The sequence below is a fragment of the Chanodichthys erythropterus genome, chromosome 13, assembly GCF_024489055.1.
Source record: "Chanodichthys erythropterus isolate Z2021 chromosome 13, ASM2448905v1, whole genome shotgun sequence".
NCBI lineage: Eukaryota > Metazoa > Chordata > Actinopteri > Cypriniformes > Xenocyprididae > Chanodichthys > Chanodichthys erythropterus.
The window spans coordinates 40,335,368-40,360,163 of NC_090233.1; the positions used below are offsets into that span (position 1 = coordinate 40,335,368).

At 36.0% G+C, this 24,796-nt stretch overlaps 1 protein-coding gene across 1 annotated transcript; it reads left to right on the forward strand.

The window, feature by feature from the left end:
* Window positions 1-3,287: 3,287 nt before the first annotated feature.
* Window positions 3,288-24,796, forward strand: cspg4ba (chondroitin sulfate proteoglycan 4ba). Its single transcript, XM_067406939.1, has 10 exons — window positions 3,288-3,487; window positions 5,665-5,828; window positions 7,772-11,344; window positions 13,578-14,051; window positions 14,223-14,399; window positions 16,270-16,468; window positions 16,958-17,089; window positions 19,407-19,579; window positions 19,942-20,125; window positions 21,407-24,796. Exons 1-10 carry the CDS (start codon window positions 3,430-3,432, stop codon window positions 23,440-23,442), a joined length of 7,170 nt encoding a protein of 2,389 aa, XP_067263040.1. The 5' UTR covers window positions 3,288-3,429; the 3' UTR covers window positions 23,443-24,796.

The window sequence follows — 24,796 nt, forward strand, 5'->3', positions numbered from 1 at the left end:
GCTCACTTGGGCGGGACAAATATGTTTGTCTGTCAACTCTCAAACGCGCACAACATCCTTTCAGATAAAAATGACGTCCACATTTATCTATAAATATATAAATATATTTTAACGTTTATTAGTATTAGGCTGTACGCTCATGATTTAACTCACGATAATGCAAACACTTGTTTCTCTCATTGGTTTAAAAGCTTGTCATTTAAAAGGATTTTCCTACTGATGTCCAATCAGCACACGTGCATTATAATTATACAGCAGACAGTTTTATCCTACACAACTTATATTTTTTATATTATCATTTTATTACATTTAATATAATTACATTATCTCAAAATATCATTCTCTGTCATAATAAACTAACGTGAATGGTTGACTGAATTGGAGGTACTTTGTTGGAATGTTACTAAAACACAAATATGTTGCTATGACTGTATTTTTAATGTCAAAGCATTGATTTTTATTATAGGTATATATTGTTTTCGGTTGGTTACATAAAGGACACAATAAAACAATATATTAAAAAAAAAATCACCCTGCCTTGCCTTTATATTTGTTTGCTACTTTTCAAATGCATTATTTGTATATATATATATATATATATATATATATATATATATATATATATATATATATATATATATCTATATATAGCTTGACTGGAAATTTTAAAAATACATACATGCAGGCTAATTTTTTATACAATAACTGTAATTACTAATACATTAACTGTAATTAATTTTAATCCATATAGGCTATTTATAATGGATTTTCATAGTATATATACACACACACACACACACACACACACACACACACACACATACATACATATATATAGTAAAACCAAAAATCATTCATACATTTTTGATATATTTTTACTAGTGGGAGCAGATATAAGTAAACTACTATATATATATATATATATATATATATATATATATATATATATATATATATATATATATATATATATATATATATATATATATATATATATATATATATATAGTAAAAGCAAAAGTTATTCAGACATTTTTTATATTTTTTATATATTTTTATTAGTAGGAGCAGATATAAGTAAACCTTGACATATTATACCCAAAAATTCTTCATACAGTAGTACTACCAGTAAAAATTGATAAAAAAAAAATTGGGAACCAAAACTTATTCAGACACTTTGACCTGACCATGTTTTGCTTAAGTGTTATCTGACATTAAGATAATTTTTTTCTGACACAGTTTAACTCTGAGATCTTGTCATATTTTATTACCTTTTTTTTTTTTTTAAATGAAATGTTAAAGGTGTCTTATATATAGAATATAACCATATGCATATAATACATAGGGGGACACATGAGAGTTTCTTGAATAGTGAAAATAATATTACAACACACATTAATGTATATATTTTATATATATACAGTGACCTCCACAATTATTGGCACCCTTATTATGAGCAAAGGCGGCTGTGAAAATAAATCTGCATTGTTTATCCTTTTGATCTTTCATTCAAAAAATTCACAAAATTATATCCTTTCATTTAAGGAAAATAATTGAAAGTGGGGGGGAAACTCACATTATGAAATAAATGTTTTTCTCCAAAACACGTTGGCCACAATTATTGGCACCCTTTTATTCAAAACTTTTTGCAACCTCCTTTTGGCAAGATAACAGCTCTGAGTCTTCACCTATAATGCCTGATGAGTTTGGAGAACACGTGACAAGAGATCAGAGATCATTCCTTCATGCAGAATCTCTCCAGATCCTTCAGATTCCCAGCTCCATGTTGGTGCTTCTTCTCTTCAGTTCACTCCACTCATTTTCTTTAGGGTTCAGGTCAGGGGACTGGGATGGCCATGGCAGAAGCTTCATTTTGTGCTCAGTGACACATTTTTGTGTTGGTTTTGATGTTTGTTTTGGATCATTGTCCTAATGGAAGATCCAACCACGGCCCATTATTAGATTTCTAGCAGAAACAGTCAGGTTTTGATTTTTTATTTGTTCAGGACCTCCAGCAGAAAAATAGGCCAACAACATTAAAGATCCAGCAGTATATTTAACCGTGGACATGGGGTACTTTTTATCCATGCTTGCACCAAACCCATCTGAGTTTGCTGCCAAAAAGCTCTTTTTTAGTTTCATTTGATCGTAGAAGCTGGTCCCGTTTGAAGATCCAGTCGTGTCTGACAACTGAATATACTGGAGATTGTTTCTGCATGAGAGCAGAGAATTTTTCTTGAAACCCTCCCGAACAACTTGTGGGGTGCTGTTTGATCTTTTTTTTTAGGCTTTTTGAGACTCAAGACTCAATTCTCCAGCTGTGATCCTTGGAGAGTCTTTGTCCACTCAAACTCTCCTCCTCACTTCACATTAGGAGGATTTAGACATGCATCCACTTCCAGGCAGATTTGTAACATCTTTAGTTGATTGGAGCTTCTTAATTATTGCCCTGATGGTGGAAATGGGGATTTTCAATGCTTTAGCTATTTTCTTACAGCCACTTTCTATTTTGTGAAGCTCAACAATCTTTTGCTGCACATCAGAACTATATTCTTTGGTTTTACTCATTGTGATGAATGATTAAGGAAATTTGGCCTCTGTGTTTCCTCATGTTTATACTCCTGTGGAACAGGAAGTCATGGCTGGCCAATTTCATGTTCATGATCACCCTGGTGTGCTAAAAAATGTAAATATGAATGGGAATATACTTTAGAGATATTTTACTCATAAGAATTTCTAGGGGTGCCAATAATTGTGGCCAACATGTATTGGAGAAAAACATTTATTTCATAATGTGAGTTTCCCCCCACCTTCAACTGTTTTCCATAAATGAAAGGTTATAATTTTGTGAATTTTTTGAATGAAAGATCAAAAGGATAAACAATGCAAATTTATTTTCACAGCCGCCTTTGCTCATAATAAGGGTGCCAATAATTGTGGAGGGCACTGTATATATATATATATATATATATATATATATATATATATATATATATATATATATATATATATATATATATATATATATATATATATATAGTATAAAGCATTTAAAATATATACATTAGTGTGTGTTGTAATATTATTTTCACTATTCAAGAAACACTTATGTATCCCCCTATGTATTATACGCATATGTTATATTCTGAAGTTAATAACTGTTCCTAGTACAACATGCGGTCTTTATACGATAACTTGTCGGTGTTGTTGTGGGGGTGAGGGGCAAATATCTGAAGCTAGAGAAAGCTCGAGGACTCGGAGGCGGAGTTTCTCTTCCACTGCTCCCCGCTTGCTGCTCGACCGGACAAGTTTGTGAAAAGATTTTAAAGTGAGGAGTAACCGAGCAGCCATGAATCTGTTAACACGATGACTTTAAAACACACTCTTTCTCAATTTCACGCGGAATGAACACTCTGCACTGCTGTTAAAATGAGAGCGATCCTTTTAAACGGACTACTCTTGCTCTTTGTCGGACTCGCACAAGGGGGTAAGTTGTTTAAAATTTTCAAGTATGGCTAATGTAAAGCAAGTAAGAAGGACATTTCAGCTCTTACCTTTGTGTAAAACATTTGAGTTGGAGGATTCAGCAAGAGCAGATCCTTGATTTTCCCCAAATATTACGTTTCTTTCTATGTGGTTTCATGTACCAGAGGGCAGTATGGCAATGACTTGAGCAACCAGCCTTAGTATTTCTTATGGCTGCTGTCTGTGTAATAATGAGAATGTCTTTTCATATTCTGTTTGTGGAATAACTGACATTAATACAAACAAATATACTGAAATATGCATGTTTGCAGTTGACTCTTCTATATCCAAAAAAACTCATGTTCTTAGTCAGTATTGAATGCGCCATACCATGAGCCTAAAATTATGTACAGAATGTAACAGTCATGATTGCACAGACTTGTGGCTCTCATAGATTTCATATTCACAGTTTGTCAAATGTCAGCACTAGATACTGAAAACAGCCTCTCTTTTTTTGTTATTAATAACAATGAAATACATGCTTCAATGCTGGTGAATTACTGCAATATGAAAGCAATGCATATTATTAGCCTGGATGCTTATTCAAGTGCTCATGTTTTTCCTAACTGTTTAAAAAAAAACTATCCAGCATTATTTAAAGAGCCAAATGTCCTATCAGCAGATTCCTGTGGTAAACATTTGAATATGAGTGTCATTTGTGTTCAATTGTTGCATCATTTGCAGTTGTTGAGCTTCACAACAGCAGCTCCAATGAATTATCAAGATGTCTGATGTCTTCTGTGGTATTTTTTTGGAGAGCAGTGTCCAGACTTATAAAATCTCTAAGATGTCAGATGCAAGTCCTTTATGTGCAATAAAAAGAAACTAAAGATAGTGGCATCCTAGTTTTCTCCTCTCTTACTGTCAGTTCAGTTTTTTTTAGTATAACTCAAACCACAAAGTTTGACCTTGATTTATAATGTTTATCAATATTGTAGATAGACTTTTGATCAAATGTTTTGTCTTAATATTGCTTCTTTGTATTTTTAGACCAATATGGAGCAGTTTGACATCATTGCACTGTAAATGTTATTGTAATCTTATATTCCAAAATATAATTTTTCTTTTCACAATTTTAAATAGCTACTTGTGCCAGCCATGCCAAGTTTCGTGAATCAAATTGCTTCACTGAAATTCGCATGGTGCCTTGAGCATTGTAAACAAAGGACTAATAAAAACTAATAAATGTTCATTCAAACAAAATTTATATTTATGCAACTTTTAGCATCACAAATGACTAATGACACCACAATAAACTTGCATAGTTTGACAGAATTACATTAAACACCAGTGTGACATTTCAGTCCATTTCAGTCATTATCAGTCCATTTCAGTAGAAGTGTTCTGTGCCCATACAAATTGAGGGGTGTTAATACTATAGTAACACTTGCAGAGAGAGGTAGATGAAAGTGCAGAACACATTAGTGTAGATTAAAGGGTGTTGTGGAGTGACTGGGTTAGAAAACAGCTGTGTCCAGGCCTCCATCAATGGACAGCAGGGCTAAGACAATGTGGCTATGTCAGAGTCTTTTATGTTGAGAATAGGGTGCTGTCAGGGCAGAGCATGCCAGCACATGCACATGGGTATCACAGTGCTTCCCTGGCGCCATCCGGCTGTCCTATAAAGACAATGTTGCTGGGTTCTTTTTATTCCTTCAGTCACTTTTATTTAATGTCTATGTGAAAATCAAAATGTAAAGGGATAGTTCAACCAAAAATGAAAAATCTTTCATTTACTTACCCTCATGACGTTCCAAACCTGTATGATTTTGAAGAATACAAAAGAAGAAATGTTTTTAAGATTGTTGCAATCATACAAATTGATTCCCCTTCATTTTATTTTGGTTTTCCACTGAAAAGAAATAAAGCCATACAGGTTTGGAATGACATGAGCGTAAGGAAATAAAAAAATTTAAAAAAAAGTAAATTTTTGGGTGAACCATTTAATTGTACATAAATCTTCCCATAAATTAAAGTTGTTTAAAAGTGTAACTGAAAGTGATGTAATTAAGTTTAATTTAAAATAGGCAAAGAAATGAAAGTGAGTTTAAGCTTCATTCTGCTTTATTTGTATGAACTCATGAAGCATTAAGGGCAAAAAGAAAAAGAAAAAATCAGGTGATGTTCTCTTATCTGCAGCTTCATTCTATGGTGATGGATTTGTGCAGTTAAAAGGGACAGAGACATCTAGCCGTAACACACTGCACGTTCGTTTCCGCACCTCCAGTCTGAGTGGCCTGCTTTTCCTGGCTGCAGGGCAGAATGATTTCCTGTTGCTGGAAATGAATGCTGGCAGACTGCAGGTGAGTCACGTGTTGCTATTTCACCCTCAGCAATGTTTAGATCTACCACAACAAAACTGCTTGTGGGAACATGTCAATTCTGTTTGGGCTTGAAAATAATATAATTAGAACTATTGTAAGGATTATGTTAAATAGATAATAACTCAACACCGTTCTCTTCATATAAAATGTAGTGGTGAATTTTATTCATGCCTAGTTATGATACTGCGTTGCTTCACCACAGACTCTTCCACTTTGGATACTTCCTTTAAGGCATGCAATACAAATCTGATGGTTGCACTGACTTAAAGGCTGAAGAATGTGAGCTTAGTTGACATTGTGAGAGAAGTAGGTACATGACTGGAGGATCTGCTAGAGTTGGATCATATTGAATAAACTCCCACAGTCCAGTTCAAAAACTTTGCCTGAATTTCTGAAATGGATTTTGGTTTTTACATTTCTCTCAGTGGCACTCACATAAGATTCCTTTTATACAGGATATCTTAGGGCTACAACAGAACAGATTGTGATGATCCGATTTGAGGTGGGATTTTCCTGTAATTGAAAGTATCTTTGAACTCTCACATTTATCTCAGGTCATTAAATTGTGCTTTTGCTATCCTTTGGCTGTGACCCTTTCCGAGTACATCACAGGTTATAATTGCTTTTAGTTGGGGAAAAGCTAAATATTCAGCAAGTCTTAACAGGATTGTCTTGGCTGTCTCATGTAAGGAGAGTGATATTTCATGAATTTACTGTAGACAAATGCTAATGAGTAAAAATGGTCTGTTTTCAGCATGGAAGATCATTTCATTAAAATTAAATGCTAGTTTTCATACACATTTTCTTTGCAATCCAGATAATTAACTTTGCAATCTTTGCAATCCAGGTAATTAACTGCTGTTATAGTGGACATTTTGTTAGTATAACTTGTTAGTAATTATATATGTGTGTGTGTGTGTGTGTGTGTGTATATATTATATATTATATATTATATATTATATTATATATATATATATATATATATATATATATATATATATATATATATATATATATATATATATATATATATATATATATATATATATATATTTTTTTTTTTTATTTATACTGTGTAAAAAATACTATAGATATATACATATATAACGACAATATGTTATTTCATAAATTAAATAATTGGCTTTTATATTGTCACTGTACTGAAGCCAAAGCAAATTATTAACATATTATCTAAAAAACATTTACTTTAATGTTTTATGTATTAACGTAGCATGAAACTTTTTCAATTCAGATTTATTTGTAAAGTACTTTTCACAATTAATATTAAATCAGCATGCTTTTAAATTAAAAGATTTATTAAAAAAATTTTACTTAAATTTCCACAGACCACCTTGTGGTTTTCTGAAAATCCTTGGTTATGGGTTATGTATAGTGTATTTTATGAAAAATAAAGGTAACACTTTAGTATGGGGAACACTTCTCACTGTTAACTAGTTGCTTATTAGCTTGCATATTGACTGTTTATTAGTACTTATTTCGCCAAGAATGCCTTAATATGCATGACCAAATTCTATAACACTATATCCTACCCTCAACCTAACCTTAAATGCTACAACAACTACCTTACTAACTATTAATAAGCAGTAAATGAAGGCCCGGTTTCACAGACAGGGCTTACACTAAGCCAGGATTAGGTCTTGCTTTAATTAGGGTACTTAAGTGGCTTTTATGCACTGACATATTTTAGGATATGTCAGGGCAAGTTACTTTCAGTTAAAACAGCTCAAACATGTATCTTAGTCTAGGACTAGCTTAAGCCTTGTCTGTGAAACTGGGTGTAAGTGTTTATTGAGGCAAAAGTCGTAGTTAACAGTGAATATGTGTTCCCCATACAAGTGTTACCAAAATAAAAATTCTTGTGGTTTTATGTATTAAGACAGGTTTTTTTCTGTCATTCACAGGTAAGGTTGGATCTGGGCTCTGGAGAGCAGATCCTTCTCTCAGACAGTGGAACCCAGCTAAATGATCTGGCCTGGCACACTGCAGAGCTTCTCCATGAAATCTATAATGTCACACTGACTGTGGACAACCATTCCAAGACCAGCCTGCGAATGCCAGGCCCAGAGCGAGAGCTGCACATCAACGATGGTCTATATGTGGGTGGTACGGGAGGTTTGGATCAAGCTTATCTGTCCAGCGATCTCAATGGGTTCCGTGGTTGCCTCGATGAAGTAATATTTAATCAGCACAATCTACTTTCATCGCTGAGGTCCTACTCTGGATTCAAGAATGTTTATGAGGTTTCCCTAGGATGCAGCCCACAGTTTTTTGCCAATGAGGATGACCCGATCAGTTTTTTCAGCTCACAGGCTTACATATCCCTACCTCCTTGGACGGCTCAACATGAGTGGGCTTTTGAATGTTCAATCCACACATCAGCTGAAGAAGGGATCATCATGTACAGCTCAGCTCGACAGGGAGATTTTGTCGCCCTGGAGATCCAGAAAGGTCTCCTTCTTGCTGTGGTTGGTAAAGATGGAAGTAAAACAGAACTACGTTCCCTCACCTTCATCAACGACAACAAATGGCATGATGTTAAGCTCTTTTTCACTCCAAAAAGCCTCCAACTCACAGTAGATGGAGAGACTGGAAAGTCCATCATAAGCTCAAGGTCAAAAGCCTTTCATCTGAAAGGTTTCCTTTTCCTTGGGGGAATCGATGACGGCACACGTTCTGAGGTCAGAAAGGTGGGTCTTTCCTCGGTAGCAGGGAAGCGTGTTAAAGGTGGCTCCTTCAAAGGATGCTTCAGAGACATTAAAATAAATCAAGTCAAAATGGGTCTCCCCAATGCTGTGGTAACCAAAGACATCTCTGTTGGCTGTGATCCTGAAAAGGAGCTGGATATAAGCACCACAGTGAGCCCAACAACCCTTCCCATGATCCTCGTTGATTCTGTCACTCAGCTGCCACCCACCGATGTGTCCACCCTAGCCAAAGGTCTTGTCAAGAAGTACGGACACAGTTTTCTACAGCTTAAGAACCTTGTTGTCCCGGAAGGGGGTCGGGGAGCCTTGGATTCTAAGCATATTAAAGTAAACCTCGATTTCAAGAAGCTTGGCATCCGTCAGTCTCAGATCATCTTTAGGATTGAAGAGCAGCCGGTGCATGGTCAACTTAGGCTTGATGTAGACCAAGATCAGGCTGAGCATACATTCAGCATGTTGGATTTGTGGCACGGCAGGGTGATGTACATCCATGGGGGATCTGAAGACCCACAGGACTACTTCATGTTCTCTGTATTCTCCAATAGCAGAAAGGAGGTGCCAAGCTATCTGAAGGGACACAAGTTGTACCGATATAATGTCACTGTTACACCAACCAATGATGCTCCTGAGTTGAGTCTACCTGAGGGGAATCTGTTTATTCTTCTGGAGAACTCCAAGAAGAGACTGACCACTGATGTTCTGAAGGCCATAGACATTGACAGCAATTACACAGACCTTTTTTATTCAGTGTTAGGGAACCTTAATGCTGATGCAGGATATTTGGAGAATGAAAACAATGCTGGTACACCAGTAACTTCTTTCTCCCATTCAGCTCTTGTAGATGGTAAGATAAATTATGTCCACACGGGTGTGAGGAACTCTAGGATTGTGTTAAGAGTCAGTGATGGAGAGAAGGTGAGTAACACAGTGGTGCTTAGAATAATGGCTGTGGGACTTGAGTATAAAATCTCCAATAACACGGGTCTGGAAGTGACTCAAGGAGAGATGTTTCTGTTAAGCACCAACCAGCTGGCTGTCTGGACAAATGCATTCAAGCAGGTGGTTGACATTCGTTATGATGTAATTGAGCCACCAAGATTTGGTGAGCTCCAAAGGATGCACTCAAGTGGAGAGTGGAAGATCACCAGCTCGTTTTCCCAAAGAGTTCTTGAAAAGGAGCGTTTGAGGTACCTCAGCACCTACCAGTCCATTCAAACAAGTAATAGTACTGACCACTTCAAGTGTAAAGTAACTGTGGCCTCCAGAGCTACTGAAGAACTAGTGTTTCCCATAAAGGTAAAGTGGATAAACTACACAATCGAGAACAATGAACCCGTAGAGCTGGACAAAATCACGAAAGCTGTAATTGACCCTGAGCATCTGTATGCAACAGCACACGGTGTGAGCTTGTCTGAGGATGAGCTTTGTTTTAGATTGTTGACTTTACCAAAAAGAGGAATAATTGAAGTGAATAATGCCAAGTTGGATGTGAATTCCACATTTTGTCAAAGGGATATCACAAATCTGAAAGTCAAATACCAACTTGTGGAAAGATCGTATGAGGACACCAGTGATGAATTTGTTTTCCATGTATTCTCAAAGCATGCACATTCTGCTAGTCACATTTTTAGAATTAATATTAAAGCCGATGTCAACAGCATCTTCATGACAAACAATGGGCTGTCACTTCTTGAAGGTGAAAGCAAACTCATCACAAAGGATGAATTGTTTGCTGAAACTCTAAGCACTAAGAAAATGTACTATACGATCACAAAGATGCCACACCATGGGAAGCTAATGCGAATCAACTTGTCCAACTCTACCAAAGACTTTGACAATATTATGTCCTTTACCAATCAGGATGTTCTAGAGGAACGTATTATGTATGTTCATGATGACAGTGAAACAACTCTTGATAGTTTTACCTTCATAGCCTCCACAGGTACAGAAACCAAGTTTTCTATAAGAGATAATGACATTGGCTCCAAGGAAGGCATTTTTAACATCTCAATACAGCTGGTTAATGATGAGAAACCCATCCGCATTGTAGACAAAGTTTTTCATGTTGTCAGAAATGGACAGAGATTACTTACACTCGATGACCTTTGCTACCATGACGCAGATTCAGACTTTAGTGATGGGCAGCTTGTTTACACCCGCCGTGGAATCCCGATGGGGGATTTGGTTCTTGTAAATGACACGTCACATAAGCTGTACCACTTTCGCCAAGAAGATTTGGAACAGAAACGGGTGCTGTTCATTCACCATGGGATGAACTCTGGTCGTTTTGTCCTCTTTGTATCAGATGGCAAGCACTATGTGTCCTCTCTGTTGGATATTAGCGCACAGGATGCTTATTTAAAAATTGGCAACAACACAGGCCTGTTGGTTCAGAAAGGGCAAGCCAAGACGCTTAGTAATGCTAACTTTAGTGTGGATACAAATCTTGACATCCGAAATGACGATGAAATAATATTCAAAGTCCAAGAGGCTCCAAAACATGCCAGTCTGTATTTAAAAGACAGCAAGACAGAGTCATTCACCCAGAATGACCTGAGAAATGGTTACTTGTCTTATCATCATGACAACAGTAAGAATCTTGCTGATGTTTTTACACTCCTGGTGGAAGCAAAAGACCTTCGACTTGATGTTAAAATTCATGTGAAGGTGTACCTGGAAAGCCATCAAAGGCCACCCATCATCCTTCATAACAAATCCTTGCTGGTGGAGGAGGGGAAACCAGTCAAGATCGAGAGCAGTAAACTCAAGGTAAATAAATATCAACATCAGTTATAGATTTTATTGGGCAATTGTTAGCAATATATTGCTGTTTCAAGGGAATTCTGTTATAGGTTAATATCCAATCACCAATCACAGGTTTTTGTTTAGTTGTTTGAAGCTACTATGTTCATGAATAAGAATAAGTGAATGAATAAGACTTTCCATTGCTACATATGAACCATTTAGGATTAATGATTGACTTTAATAAATCGGACTTTCTGATTTTATGAGAGAGGATAAAATTCGGAGTAGCATACTAGAATACTATGCTAATATGCTGTTTTATGAGTACTTGTTGAGAAAAGTAGCTTGTTACTGGAAAGAGCTAAAAATCTGCTGAAAATAAAAATGTAGTTAAAGGAGTAGTTCACTTTAAAATGAAAATTACCCTAAGATTTACTCACCCTCAAGCCATCCTAGTTGTATTTGACTTTATTCTTTCTGATGAACACAATCGGAGTTATATTCATGAATATCCTGATGCGTCCAAGCTATATAATGGCAGTGAATGGGACCAACGAGTATGAAGCTCAAGAAAGTGCATCCATCCATCAAAAATGTACTCCACGCGGCTTCTGGGGGTAAATAGAGGCATTCTGAAGCGTACATTTTTGATGAGTAAATTTTTGATGGATGGATGCACTTTCTTGAGCTTCATACTCATTGTCAAAAGCGATACGTTTGTGTAAGAAAAATATCCATATTTAACAAGTTATAAAGTAAAATATCTAGCTTCCGCCAGGCTGCCTTCCTTATTTAACTTACAAAGAAAGTGTAACGACTCTTGCAGTTCAAAACGCTTATGCTACGTCCTACGCCTTCATTATTCAACTTACGAAAAAAGCGTAACTGAAGCAACATAAGTTACACTTTTTTCGTAAGTTGAATACAGAAGGCTGTCTGGCGGAAGCTAGATATTGTACTTTATAACTTGTTAAATATGGATATTTTTCTTACATAAACACATGGCTTCACTTCAGAAGGCCTTTATTAACCCCCCGGAGCCTTGTGGAGTACATACTCCTTGGTGCCGTGCACTGCCATTATATAGCTTGGACGCGTCACAATATTTATTAAAGGTGCCCTCGAATGAAAAATTGAATTTATCTTGGCATAGTTAAATAACAAGAGTTCAGTACATGGAAATGACATACAGTGAGTCTCAAACTCCATTGTTTCCTCCTTATATAAATCTCATTTGTTTAAAAGACCTCCAAAGAACAGGCGAATCTCAACATAACACTGACTGTTACGTAACAGTCGGGGTGTACGCCCCAATATTTGCATATGCCAGCCCACGTTTCCAACATTATAAAAGGCATTAGACAAGGGCAGCCAGTATTAACGTCTGGATGTGCACAACCAAATCATCAGACTAGGTAAGCAAACAAGAACAATAGCGAAAAATGGCAGACATGATATTTTTAGTGATATTTGTAATATGTCTTTCTAAATGTTTCATTAGCATGTTGCTAATGTACAGTTAAATGTGGTTAAAGTTACCATCGTTTCTTACTGTATTCACGGAGACAAGAGAGCCTTCGCTATTTTCATTATTAAACACTTGCAGTCTGTATAATACATAAACACAACTTCATTCTTTATAAATCTCTCCAACAGTGTAGCATTAGCCGTTAGCCACGGAGCATAGCCTCAAACTCATTCAGAATCAAATGTAAACAATATAACAGTATACAATACTCACATAATCCGACGCATGCATGCCGCATGCATGACGAACACTTTGTAAAGATCCATTTTGAGGGTTATATTAGCTGTGTAAACTTTGTGAAGGCACTGTTTAAGGCAAGCGCAAGCTCTGTGGGCGGAGAGCACAGGATTTAAAGGGGCCGCAGCATAAAATCGGCGCGTTTATAATGATGCCCCAAAATAGGCAGTTAAAAAAAGTAATTAAAAAAAATCTATGGGGTATTTTGAGCTGAAACTTCACAGACACATTCAGGGGACACCTTAGACTTATATTACATCTTTTAAAAACATAATTTAGGGCACCTTTTATTAATATAACTCCGATTGTGTTCATCAGAAAGAAGAAAGTCAAATACACCTAGGATAGCTTGAGAGTGAGTAAATCTTGGGGTAATTTTCATTTTTAAGTGAACTAATCCTTTAAGTTAGTAGTGTTGCTACTTGTAGTTAGTTGTTGCCCAACACTGAATGTTAGATACAGAAATAAAATATTATGTCTGTTTTTCTTCAGGTGACTCATGAGGCTAGTTCACCCTCAGAAATAACTTTCACCATCAAAGTTGCTCCATCTCATGGCTATTTACGGCATTTTATTGAGAGTAAAGATCAGTACCAAGGAACACTAGAGGACCCATTAGTGACCTTTTCCCAGCAGGATGTTAATGATGGCAACATTCAGTATGTACAGGTGGCACCTGGCCAAGAGAGTGATTCATTCACCCTGGAGGCCAGCAACGGGGTCGCAGAGGTCAGTGACATCATCATGTCTGTGGATATCATCCCACGCCTTATACCCATTGAGGTATCCAATATCACCCTGAAGGAAGGGGCATCTAAAGCTCTCACAGAGGACATCATCAGAGTTACAAACCCACATTTCTCAGGCCTCAATTTTGTGTACTACGTCTCAGAGGGTCCCCTCCATGGCCGCATTGAGAATTCACGTTTTCCTGGGATTTCCACAACTTACTTTACAAGGAAGCAGGTACATTTTTCTAATTCTGAACATATTATATTGAAAGATATGATAGATTATGAAAAGACAATTACTTTATTATATTTATTTATGTTAGAGGTTTATTTTTTTTTTTAAATGTTAATCTTTAGTCACTTTTTCTCTTTGTAAAATGTAGATATTGTTGTTTTTAAATGGCAGGTGGAGCAGGAGTTTATTTATTATATCCACGACAACACCGAAACCTTGGAGGACCACTTTACTGTCACAGCAAATGACACAGACCTGCGAAAACACAGTGCACCGTGGACTGTGCATGTCCAGATCACAGCCGTCAATGACGAGCCTCCAGCCATTACAGCCAACAGGGTTCTCAGGGTGAGATTACTATATATAAACCTCTTTTTATGACTGAGGTTAGCTGAGGTTCAAGTCCTGAGAATGTTTTATGGAGTATGAAAACTCTGTGGAGATCTGGATAAAAGATGTTGAAATTTGTGTACTGTTTTAATATTTTATTTTGTGTTTTCTGACATTCCCTTTGTTCTCCATCAGTCAAAGAAGAATAGAGACGAGTACAGAGTTGTTTCTGAGACCCATAAGACCAAGCTACTCATTGTACACATGAAAATTATTGGCTTTAACTTCAAGAGAAGTCTAAGTCACAGATCACAGACCAGTGACAGTCAAATGGGCTGCTCCACATGCTTCAGATTCCTCAAGACATTTCAGTGTCATGCTTTTGAACTTTAGGGATTTGTCAGCTTTCAGTAGGTTTTCCTCTAGCTTTAATTATTGAAATGGTTTTGCTTGTTGATTTCAAACACAACTATTTAAATATTTATAATGCCCACAAGGTGGCTCACTACTGATTTTAGTTCAGTGTTTTGTAGGGGTTGAACGACTTGATTAAAGTCGAGTCGACGCTGACTAGTCGATGATGGAGTAAGGTGACCAGATTTCTGAAATGGAAACCAGGGACATTTCCTATTTGAATGGTCAAAATACCACCAAAATCTCATCTGTTATTATCAATTTATTAAAAAAACGGAGACAATACATTTTTGAACGTTTTTGTTTTTAATTGATGTGGGTTCCTTATATTATTACATTAATAATTATTATGATTTAGTTTGATTATTAGGATTTTTGTTCTGGTTTTAATACAATTCACCAAAAAAAACTATTACACGATTAATAAAAGCACTGTAAAAGCAGTTTAAAACAATATGCCTGCTATGACAGAAGTACGACTTTACAAAAGGACATTACATTACAAAATTAAAACAACATAAATATAACATAAGATAAATAAAATGGCATTTAACAAATATTTAACATTATTGAATTTAATATTTACATTTTCTCAAGCTGTTTTTACTGTATACAGAAATTACAACTGTTAACTATTAACTATTTTAACTATTATTTTGCATTTTATACTTATTTTAAGCACAAAGTAAGTTGCACGTGTATTATTTATTTTATTTTATATTCATATCTGAGTGTATCTTCACCACGTGATATGCGTAACTTTTGTGGACGTTTAAAATTGTTCAAAACAATCTCGCACCCTGTTGAGGCCCTGTTATAAAACATACAAACAGTATTACTTTAATTTAACATGAACAGTTAGCATGTTACTACCTTGAAACCGATAACAGTGTTTATTTTGATATTTGATATCTGTACAGATATGATGTGACATGCAGGCAAAACATAAATAATTTATTTTTAGTATTCTGTCATTAATACTTTTTTTTGTTTGTTTTTATTAACTGCTCAAAGAGTGTCTCTATTGATTACTCCTGATTCTCTTGATTCTTGCTTATACCTCTGTATACAATACAGTCTTGAAGTTGATTAATTGAGATAATCTGGCAGATAATGATTAATTGAGATAATCTGCCTCATTATCTCTTCTGTGTATTTTGTATTGTTCTTTGGTATCTGATTAGAATATCAGCATTCAGAATAGTTGAGTTAAACTTGTTTCCCCTAAACTGTGTTTAGCTGGAGTAAGATTCAATCAGTGTACCATGACTTGATATCAGTGTACCATGGAGGGCACAAGAGAGTGTCTCAGCTGAAACATGTTATTCAGGGGTTTCCAAATTTCTATTTAATAAATGTAACTTTAGATTTCCCTTACAATATGCCAGTTACCATTCAGCCTAAGCTTTTGAATGAACCACAAGCCTTTCAAGCAGTAATCCATGCCTCATTATTTGTTTGATTGTTTACTCAGGTGTGGGTTGACTCTGTCACAGAAATCACCAGTGAGGATCTGAATGCAGAAGATGAGGACACGATCCCTGAGCAGCTGGAGTACATCATTACCCAACCCAGCAATGGTCACCTGGCTCTGAAGACTGCCCCTAACAGGCCCATCATGAACTTTACTCAAGCTCACATTGACCAGCGACAACTGCTTTTTGTACATAGTGGTGAGATATCACAAACAACCCTCTTAATTTATTTCAAAAAAGCATTCTTCACAAGGTCTGTGCCATTGTGTTTCAACCACTAGATGTCAGCGTTGTGCTTAGAATCACAGCATAGCATTGTTCCTCCCATTCTTGTCCTTTTTAGGCGAAAATTGGTTTGAGTGAAACCATGTTACAGAATAATGACTTTGTCTTGCAGTTTAGACATGGTATACTTCATCCAACAGGTTTAGTTAGGAAAAATAAATCAAATTAGATTAAGATTAAGATTGAGCCTTTAATGAAGATTGTGTCTGAGTTTATATACTGAATATATGTGTCAATTGTTTTTTGAGACACCATGTTTAATAAAGTAGTAAAGTGTATTACATGAGATCGCATAAAATGAATTGTTTAATCATGTGGCATCGAAGGTTTCAAAAGTGTGCAGTTCATTGTAAACTATGTAAATTCCTGGAAATGATGTTGTTTGTTCTTTTTGCTTGTTAGGCCCAATGGCAGGAGGCTTCAACTTTCAAGTGAATGATGGTGTGAACTTTGCTCCCAGACAGATATTCAGTATTACAGCTCGTGCCCTGGTTCTTACTCTAGAGAAAGCTGGACCTCTTAAGGTGTTTCCAGGTAATGCTGATTAACATCAGGTGAACTTATGCAGTGATCTGGTGTATAGAGGGTATTCGTCGACGTCACTTTCCCGCCGAAAACACGCTCCCTCAGCGGACTGAGTGGCAAAAGAACCTGCTGCGTGACTGGATTTAATAGAGGAAACTGCGAAAATGCGAGTAAAACTAACGAATTACACTAAAGGTTGGAATTGAATGTGTTCCTTACAACTTGTCAAATAAAACTAATCCATGGATATCGACATACAGCCAGGAGTCGTGTTTCATGACATTTATATGTGCCTGATTTCGACGGTGGGGAAATGGGGGAAATACATAAAGCAAATCTGCATGTGGATATTTTATATAACTAAAATATAGGTAGGTTTAAATCCACGTAATCACTTATATCAATGTTATATCGTCATATTGTCCAGCCCTAAAACATGTATATAGTTTTATAGTATAGTTTTTGTCAGTTTTGTTTATTTAAAAACACACAATTATGCAGAATATAAGATCGAAAATATTTAATTGATGAGTTGTCAACATAATATATAACAATACAATATACACGGTATGATTTTACCTCAAAATCCAACATTTTGACACAAAATGATAACTGGAAATGCATGTTTCTCTGCCTGGAGTTCAGATCTTTCTGTGAATTGCAGTGATCCATTTGCTTTTTTCTGTTGCTTTCTGATTTTTTTTTTTTTTTTTTAAATATATGACTCAGGTTTTGTGTCAAAGCTATTTGTACAGTCAATCACAAAGCTCTTTTCCGTTTTGGATGTGTTTTGTGTGTTTTTCGCGACATTCACGCTGAAAACCAATGCTGCCGCTCAGTCTTTTGCCTCTCAGCGGACGTGACCACAGCCGTAACGGTCGACGGTGACGTCACTTGCATACCCTCTATTCTATCACACACAGATTATCTATAAGGAAATGGTTTCTGTGATATTAAATATTAGATTAGAAGAAAAAATAATTGGAGAGACCATCTTTTAGATCTCTGTAGTACTCCTTAATATTTTAATTTTGTATTGAAACTCAGCCTTTATAAGTACCTGAACAAATTGGGCTCTCCATCTCTTTTTATGGAGTTAAGAGTAAAATAACGTCATGTTATTCACAGCAGTGAGGTCAGCATCTGGCTGTCTCGCATGCCAAGTCAGAGCACCAGATTGACGCCTCCTTTCCGCTCTGTATAAAGTCAACAACGCTGTCTCCACCCACTCATAGTTCAGTTCAGACTTCTCTGTCTGAGCATCAACACAGTGTTTCATGGTTTCTCAATTCTAGTGCAACCAAACCATGAAATAACAAAATGGCTTTAAATGTCGGGCTAAAAATAACTCAGTAGAGAGCCTTTGAACACTGAACTAAACACTGTAAAAAGTCCCTAAAGTTATTAGAGTACAGTCATTTGCTTAACTTTAGAAACACTTATATGCCACATTTAATACCAGAGTTAGAAAAAAACATCATTGTCTGAGAAAATAACAACTTCTGCATTTTCTGCTTTCTTTCTTATATAAATGGCTGTAGAAACACTTAACTAAACGGTAGCATCTGAAATAGCTTCATCCGTAATGTTTTAGAGAAGTGCGCCTGACTTCTAATGAACTGAATTTATTTGTTCAGTAGTATTTTTTTTCCCTGTGTTACTTTCTAATTTACTTTATTGCTTTATTCCTAATCCATTTTTGTAACATTGGATAGAGTTTGGAATACTGTTAAATAAATAAATAATAATTAAGCTTGTAATTTAGCAGTAAGCCTGACCAATAGATTCATTATTATGTTAAAATTAGAGCAACCCTTCACAAATGCTTCTATTCTCGTGGCCTTTGTGCTGAGTGAGTGGCCAGGGCTTCTCTCAAATAGTTAGACACAACAGAAAACTATGAATACAGAAAGGATGACCTTCCTTTAAGGTCATGAAAGAAATCTGTAGATTATTTTAGCAAAGTCCTTCATGTAATATATCTCAAAGTTGTTTGAATTCAGTCACTCTAATGTGCTTTAAAATAAAAGTGATCTGAAACAGGATCTCAAAATACTTCCCTACCCTCAATCTTTGACCGTGTTTACACTTTTGAAGCAAATATAACTTCCAAATTTGATTGTGGTTGTAATTTCTTATTCAGATCCACTTCTGTTTAACATTACCAAGAAAAAAACAAAACAAAAATACAACATTCACATTTCAAAGCGCATGAGCTACTATACACCAGACAATGTGGTTTTGTTTATAGCTTGTACAAGACTAGTGTGTTGTTTTGGAATTTTCCAGGGCTATTCTTATGGTCTTTTTTTTTTTTTTCGTCTAGGCTCCTTATCCTTGATTTCAAACAACATTCTTCAGGCCATAACAAATGACGATACTGGCATCGCAAATCGGACCATTTATTTTACTGTGATCAATCCTCCTAAATTTGGAAAACTGGTCAGTTTGCTGGCAGACAAGACCACAACAGATATTTCATCCTTCACACAACAAATGGTGAGTGTTTCCAACCTCTTTTCCCACATCAGTGCCATGCATATCAGAGTGCAAGGCAATGAATTATAAATTTACTTTAACTATGAGCATAATCTGCAAGCCTGTCATGTTTGAAAGCTGAATGTAACATGTCCTAGTTAGCTGACACAAGAGGAATTGGTGCCAATACAAGCTTGTGCTGATACTTCAATTGTAGAATGACACAATGTTGATATGCTGAAAGAGAGTAATAAGAATTATGTCGGGAAATAATATTTTACATTTATGTCTAAGGTTTTTTGAGGATTTGGGGGGATTTTTTCACATTTTATTTTTTCATGTTTTACACATTTTAGTTACCCTTGTAACTGTAATGTTTACAGGTGGATGCGAGTCAAGTAGCATATCAGCAAAGTCATGGGACCTCTTTGGGATGGGCAGCGCTAGATAAGTTCTCATTTACTGTGTCATCTCCTCCTGCTATGCTTGAAACCCAGACGTTTGACATTGACATTTCTTACGAAAATAATGGACCTGAACAAACTTCTGTGCTCCTCAAAAATAAAGGTACAGTGTGAAAATCTGACAAAAACAATTAATATTAAATGGTTTACAGTCAATAAAGTTGAATATTCAGTTATTTACACCATTGTCCAAAGTTTTAGGGTCAGTAAGATTTTTCATGTTGTTGAAATAAGTCTTGTATGCTCACCAAGTCTGTATTTATATGATCAAAAATACAGTAAAAACATAATATTGTGAAATATTGTTACAATTTAAAATAACTGTTTTGTATTTTAATATGTTTTTGAAAATGTAATTCATTCCAGTGATGGCAAAGACTAATTTTTAGCAGTCATTACTCCAGTCTTGTGTCACATTATCCTTTAGAAACCATTCTAATATGCTTATTTGGAGCTCAAGAAACATTTATTCTAATTATTATTATCATTAATATTAAATAAAAAATATATATTAAATATTAATATGAAGAGTTTGGTTCCAAAACGCAATAACTCCATTTTGATCATTTTGAGTAAAAAGGTGTTTTCTTTACCAAGAAAGTGGCAAGATGAAAACCCCTATTTTCTGTTTCAAACTTTCACATAGCATCTTTTGGATATAAAAACATTAAAAATTCAAATCTACATTTTGATTTTAAAAAGTTTATTATAAAAACATTATTTTTTTTCCCAAAATGCAATAAATCCATGACACTTTTTTTTTTCAAAATGCAATTAATCCATCAAAATAAAAGTTATTTTTCAAATTGAAAATACACAACAAAGTAAGTTGATTCACATATATGACAGAATCTAAACTTTGCCAATATTTATCTTATATTCAGGCATTTTACTAAAAATACATTCAGCTGTCGCTCCCAAAATAAATTCAACGGGTCAACTTGTTAATGTTATGAATTATTTGTCATTACCGATTAAAGAGTATCTAGCGCCACCGCACGGTTAAATAAACACATTTGCCGAGTACATTGGTATTAAAAACGGATTTAAAAAAAACCTTTAATGTTTACAGTGCATGTAATGGTGCGCTGTGATTGGTTGAGAGCTGATATATTGCGTTCTGCAGAAAAAGGAGACTGGCGTTTGCTGTGTTTTGGAAAGAAAGGGAGAAAACATGACAGAATAACATGAAGGATATCGCATTTCGCGCAAAATTAATAAATGACTTTTCAATACCGACCAGATACAATACTGATACTGTTTTTTGAAAATGGCGTTTATCGCATTTGGAACCAAACTTCATATTAATATCCTAAAAAATTGTCAAGTATACTGTCATTCTGACTGAAATGTATCATTTTATTTAATTTTTTTTTTTTTTCAGCTGTGGAAGTAACTGAAGGAGGTAAAGTGCTAATTGACAAATCAATGCTGGATGCATCCAATCTTATGACTAAACAACCTGAATCCAAACGCAGTTCTTATGAGGTTTGGTACCAGGTCACATCTCTTCCACAGCATGGCGTCATCGTTGTTGGGGAACGAAATCTTACAAAAGAAAAGCCCAATTTTTCTCAGTTTATTCTAAACAAGTATGGAATCACATACCATCACGACAACTCAGAGACCACCCGTGACCATTTTGACTTTGATGTATATCTCAACCTAAAGAGCAAACCACCATCCCGGCCCCTAGATACAGAGGTTGTGTCAGAAACATTCAACATCACTATAATCCCCATAAATGATCAACCACCTGTTCTGAAGACCAAAGCCCCCAGCCTCAAAGTTGTTCAGGGGGACACTGTGGCTATCGGACCCAACAATTTAAGTGTGGTTGACCTGGATAACCCACCCACTGAAATCCAATACACTGTGATTAGCAAACCTAGCAACGGTTTTCTAGCCATTGCAGAGCGCTTGAACGAGTCGGTGGACTCCTTCTCTCAGGCTCAGATCAATAACAAAGAGGTGTTATTTGTCCACGATGGCAGTCCTTCGTCTGGAGCGTTCTACTTCAGCGTCACCGATGGTCATCATCGACCGTTATATAAACTGTTCAATCTGGAAGTGATAGAGATCACCGTTTCTCTTGTTAACAACACAGAGGTGCTACTGGACCAGGGACACACCTCTGTAACCCTCACACGGTCACACCTCGCCGCAGTGACCAATGGTAAAAACACTACAGTGCACTATAAAATCACAGTACCGCCACAATACGGTAAACTCCTACTGGACAATGAGGAGGTTACTGTTTTCAGTCAAGATGATCTCCAGGCGGAAAAGCTAAGGTATCACATGGTCAACCTTGATTCGTCCCATGATAACTTTGAGTTTGTGGCCTTTACATCAGAAGCGAACCTAACTAACCAAGTAGTTAATATCACTGTGAAACCTCTCATTAAGTACACAGAAGGAGCAACATTTCCAAACGGAATTCGAATTAAGCTGAAGCCACATTTGCTAAATGTGTCTGAACTTGCTTTGTTGAGTGGTGATGATCCATTGTTTGAAATTACATCACTACCGGAGAATGGCAGGATTGTCAGGGCGATCAGCGGCAAGGGAAGGAAAGCCGAATCTGTGAGCTTTTTCACTTTTAGTGAACTACAGCAGGAGAAACTGGCCATAGAGTTGAAGGCAAACCTGACGGGTGTCCATGAAGTAAATGACTCTTTCAGATTTGTGCTTAAAGCCAAAAACGTCCAACCTGCCAATGGAATTTTCGTTTTCAGCATCATACCTCATGTTCCCACTTTGGAGATGTCAACAATGATCCCAAAGTCTACGATCAGACCTGTTTTTCGTAACCAAACTGCTGCAATGAGTTTGTTTCCATCCTCAACACCTCCATCTGTGCATACGACGCAACGGGTGACCAAATCCGGGTCAAGATCCAAAGGTCGCAACCGTTGGGGTATTTCAAACAGCATTGATATGGGTACCACAAACCTGAAACCAACCCATGGGGTGGAGGAGATTTATCCTATAAATAATAACCCAGTAAAAGTAGAGTCAGTTTCCCAGACGGGCTCTTCCTCAAACTCAATGATCATCCTTTTGCCCCTTATTGCTCTTCTACTTCTGGTCATCATCGTGGTCATTTCAGTGCTGCTCTTAAGAAGGAAACAGAGGAAGAAACCAAAGCCTTTAAAGAGTACATCAGGTCCTCAACCGGACAGCCCGTCCCATCAAGACCAGCTACAGTGGCCTGCAACTGTCCCGGTCGTAACCGTCACTCCTCTTACTACAAGAAATGCTGGAAGTTCAGCCATAACTAGATTGCAAACCAGAAGTGAAAACTCCCATTATGGCCCATCTATGTCTCTGTGCTCTTTTGAAGACCTGGAGCCTGAAGTTTCACAGCTTTGCAGGACCACCAACCCCACCCTGCGAAACAATCAGTACTGGGTTTGACCTCCAGATTCATCACTACTCTCGTAATCACTGACTAAAATGTGATTGAAACACTACATCATCTAGTTCTGTGGCCCCACAAGTATTAATGAACTGTGTATACTGTATATTTGGTTTATGCATATACATGTATTTACAGCCTTGATGTTTACAAATATTGTACATGATCAGCATTTTCCCAGGAGCCCAAATACTAGGGAGGAAAACATCCAGGAAGATATTTTGTTCTATATTGTCACATACATCTGAGCGAAACATGATTGAAAAAGAAAAAGATGGGGCGTGACTTCATCTTATCTATCTGTTGTTGATTAGATGGAAGCAGATCTGATCACAACCTTGTAGTCAGTTGTAAGAAAGGGGCGGAGTTTAAGTGGATTTAAGAAGTTTGACATATGTACCAGAGAGAAGTGTTGATTCATAAGAATATTGAGCATATTAATTGAAAATTACGAGGTCAAAATAAAAATGAAACATGCATGGATGAATCATTAACAATAAAAGCAATAACAAAAATTTAGAAAATAGTGTTAATTTCAATTTCATGCTGACTTAAATTGTTTTTAATCCTCATTGGCAAATTAAGTATTTGAGCAAAAGTCATGCACAAAGTCATTTGTGAAGACACAAGTGAATCTGGGTGTTTTAAGAGTAATTTTTGTGGCTACCTCAAATGACAAAAGTAAAACAACAACAAAAACAATCTATTACACTGAAATCATTTCAATGGGATAACATTATATGTTACTATGTTTTGTATACTGAAACTATTTAAATCAGTAAGGATATTTATTTATGATTATTTGAAATATTATAATTACATTTATTCCAGCACTGAGAAAATATAGGTGTGGTGTACACATTTTAATGACACGACTATGTATATTTTGGGTACGCTTTACTTTATGTGTTATATTTGTGTGTGTCATAATTGAATGTTTATGTAAAAGTTTTTGTACTCTCAGGAACTTCCTCTTAGAAGTAATACCACATCTTTAAATGATGCAATGTGATGAAACCACTGGATTCTTGCCACTGATTTCTTTGTTTTGTGGTAAATAAAACTCAGTTACACTTACATTTGAAGTACATATAGCATCCAATTCAATTCATTTTAGCAGCTGTGGTCATATCACTACATTTATGAATTTTTGAATATGATGTATATGTAGCATATCATTTTTATGCCCACTGCATTGTACACAAATGTCAATGTGGATTGCAAACTGAAACTGAATCCACTCTATTTACAGATGGTTCAGTCCTTCAGCAAATTTGTCTTTGTCACTGTATATGTTTCCTCATTTGTCTGATACACTGAATAGTTCTGTCAATAAATGGAACATGTTCTGCA

What these genes read in the sequence shown, in the direction of transcription:
- cspg4ba (XM_067406939.1), top strand. Translation starts at nt 3,430, where the DNA reads ATGAGAGCGATCCTTTTAAACGGACTACTCTTGCTCTTTGTCGGACTC. An exon ending in TGAATGCTGGCAGACTGCAG is followed by an intron (nt 5,829 to 7,771) that starts GTGAGTCACGTG and finishes TGTCATTCACAG; the next exon opens with GTAAGGTTGGATCTGGGCTC. An exon ending in ACCTCTTAAGGTGTTTCCAG is followed by an intron (nt 17,090 to 19,406) that starts GTAATGCTGATT and finishes TTTTTCGTCTAG; the next exon opens with GCTCCTTATCCTTGATTTCA.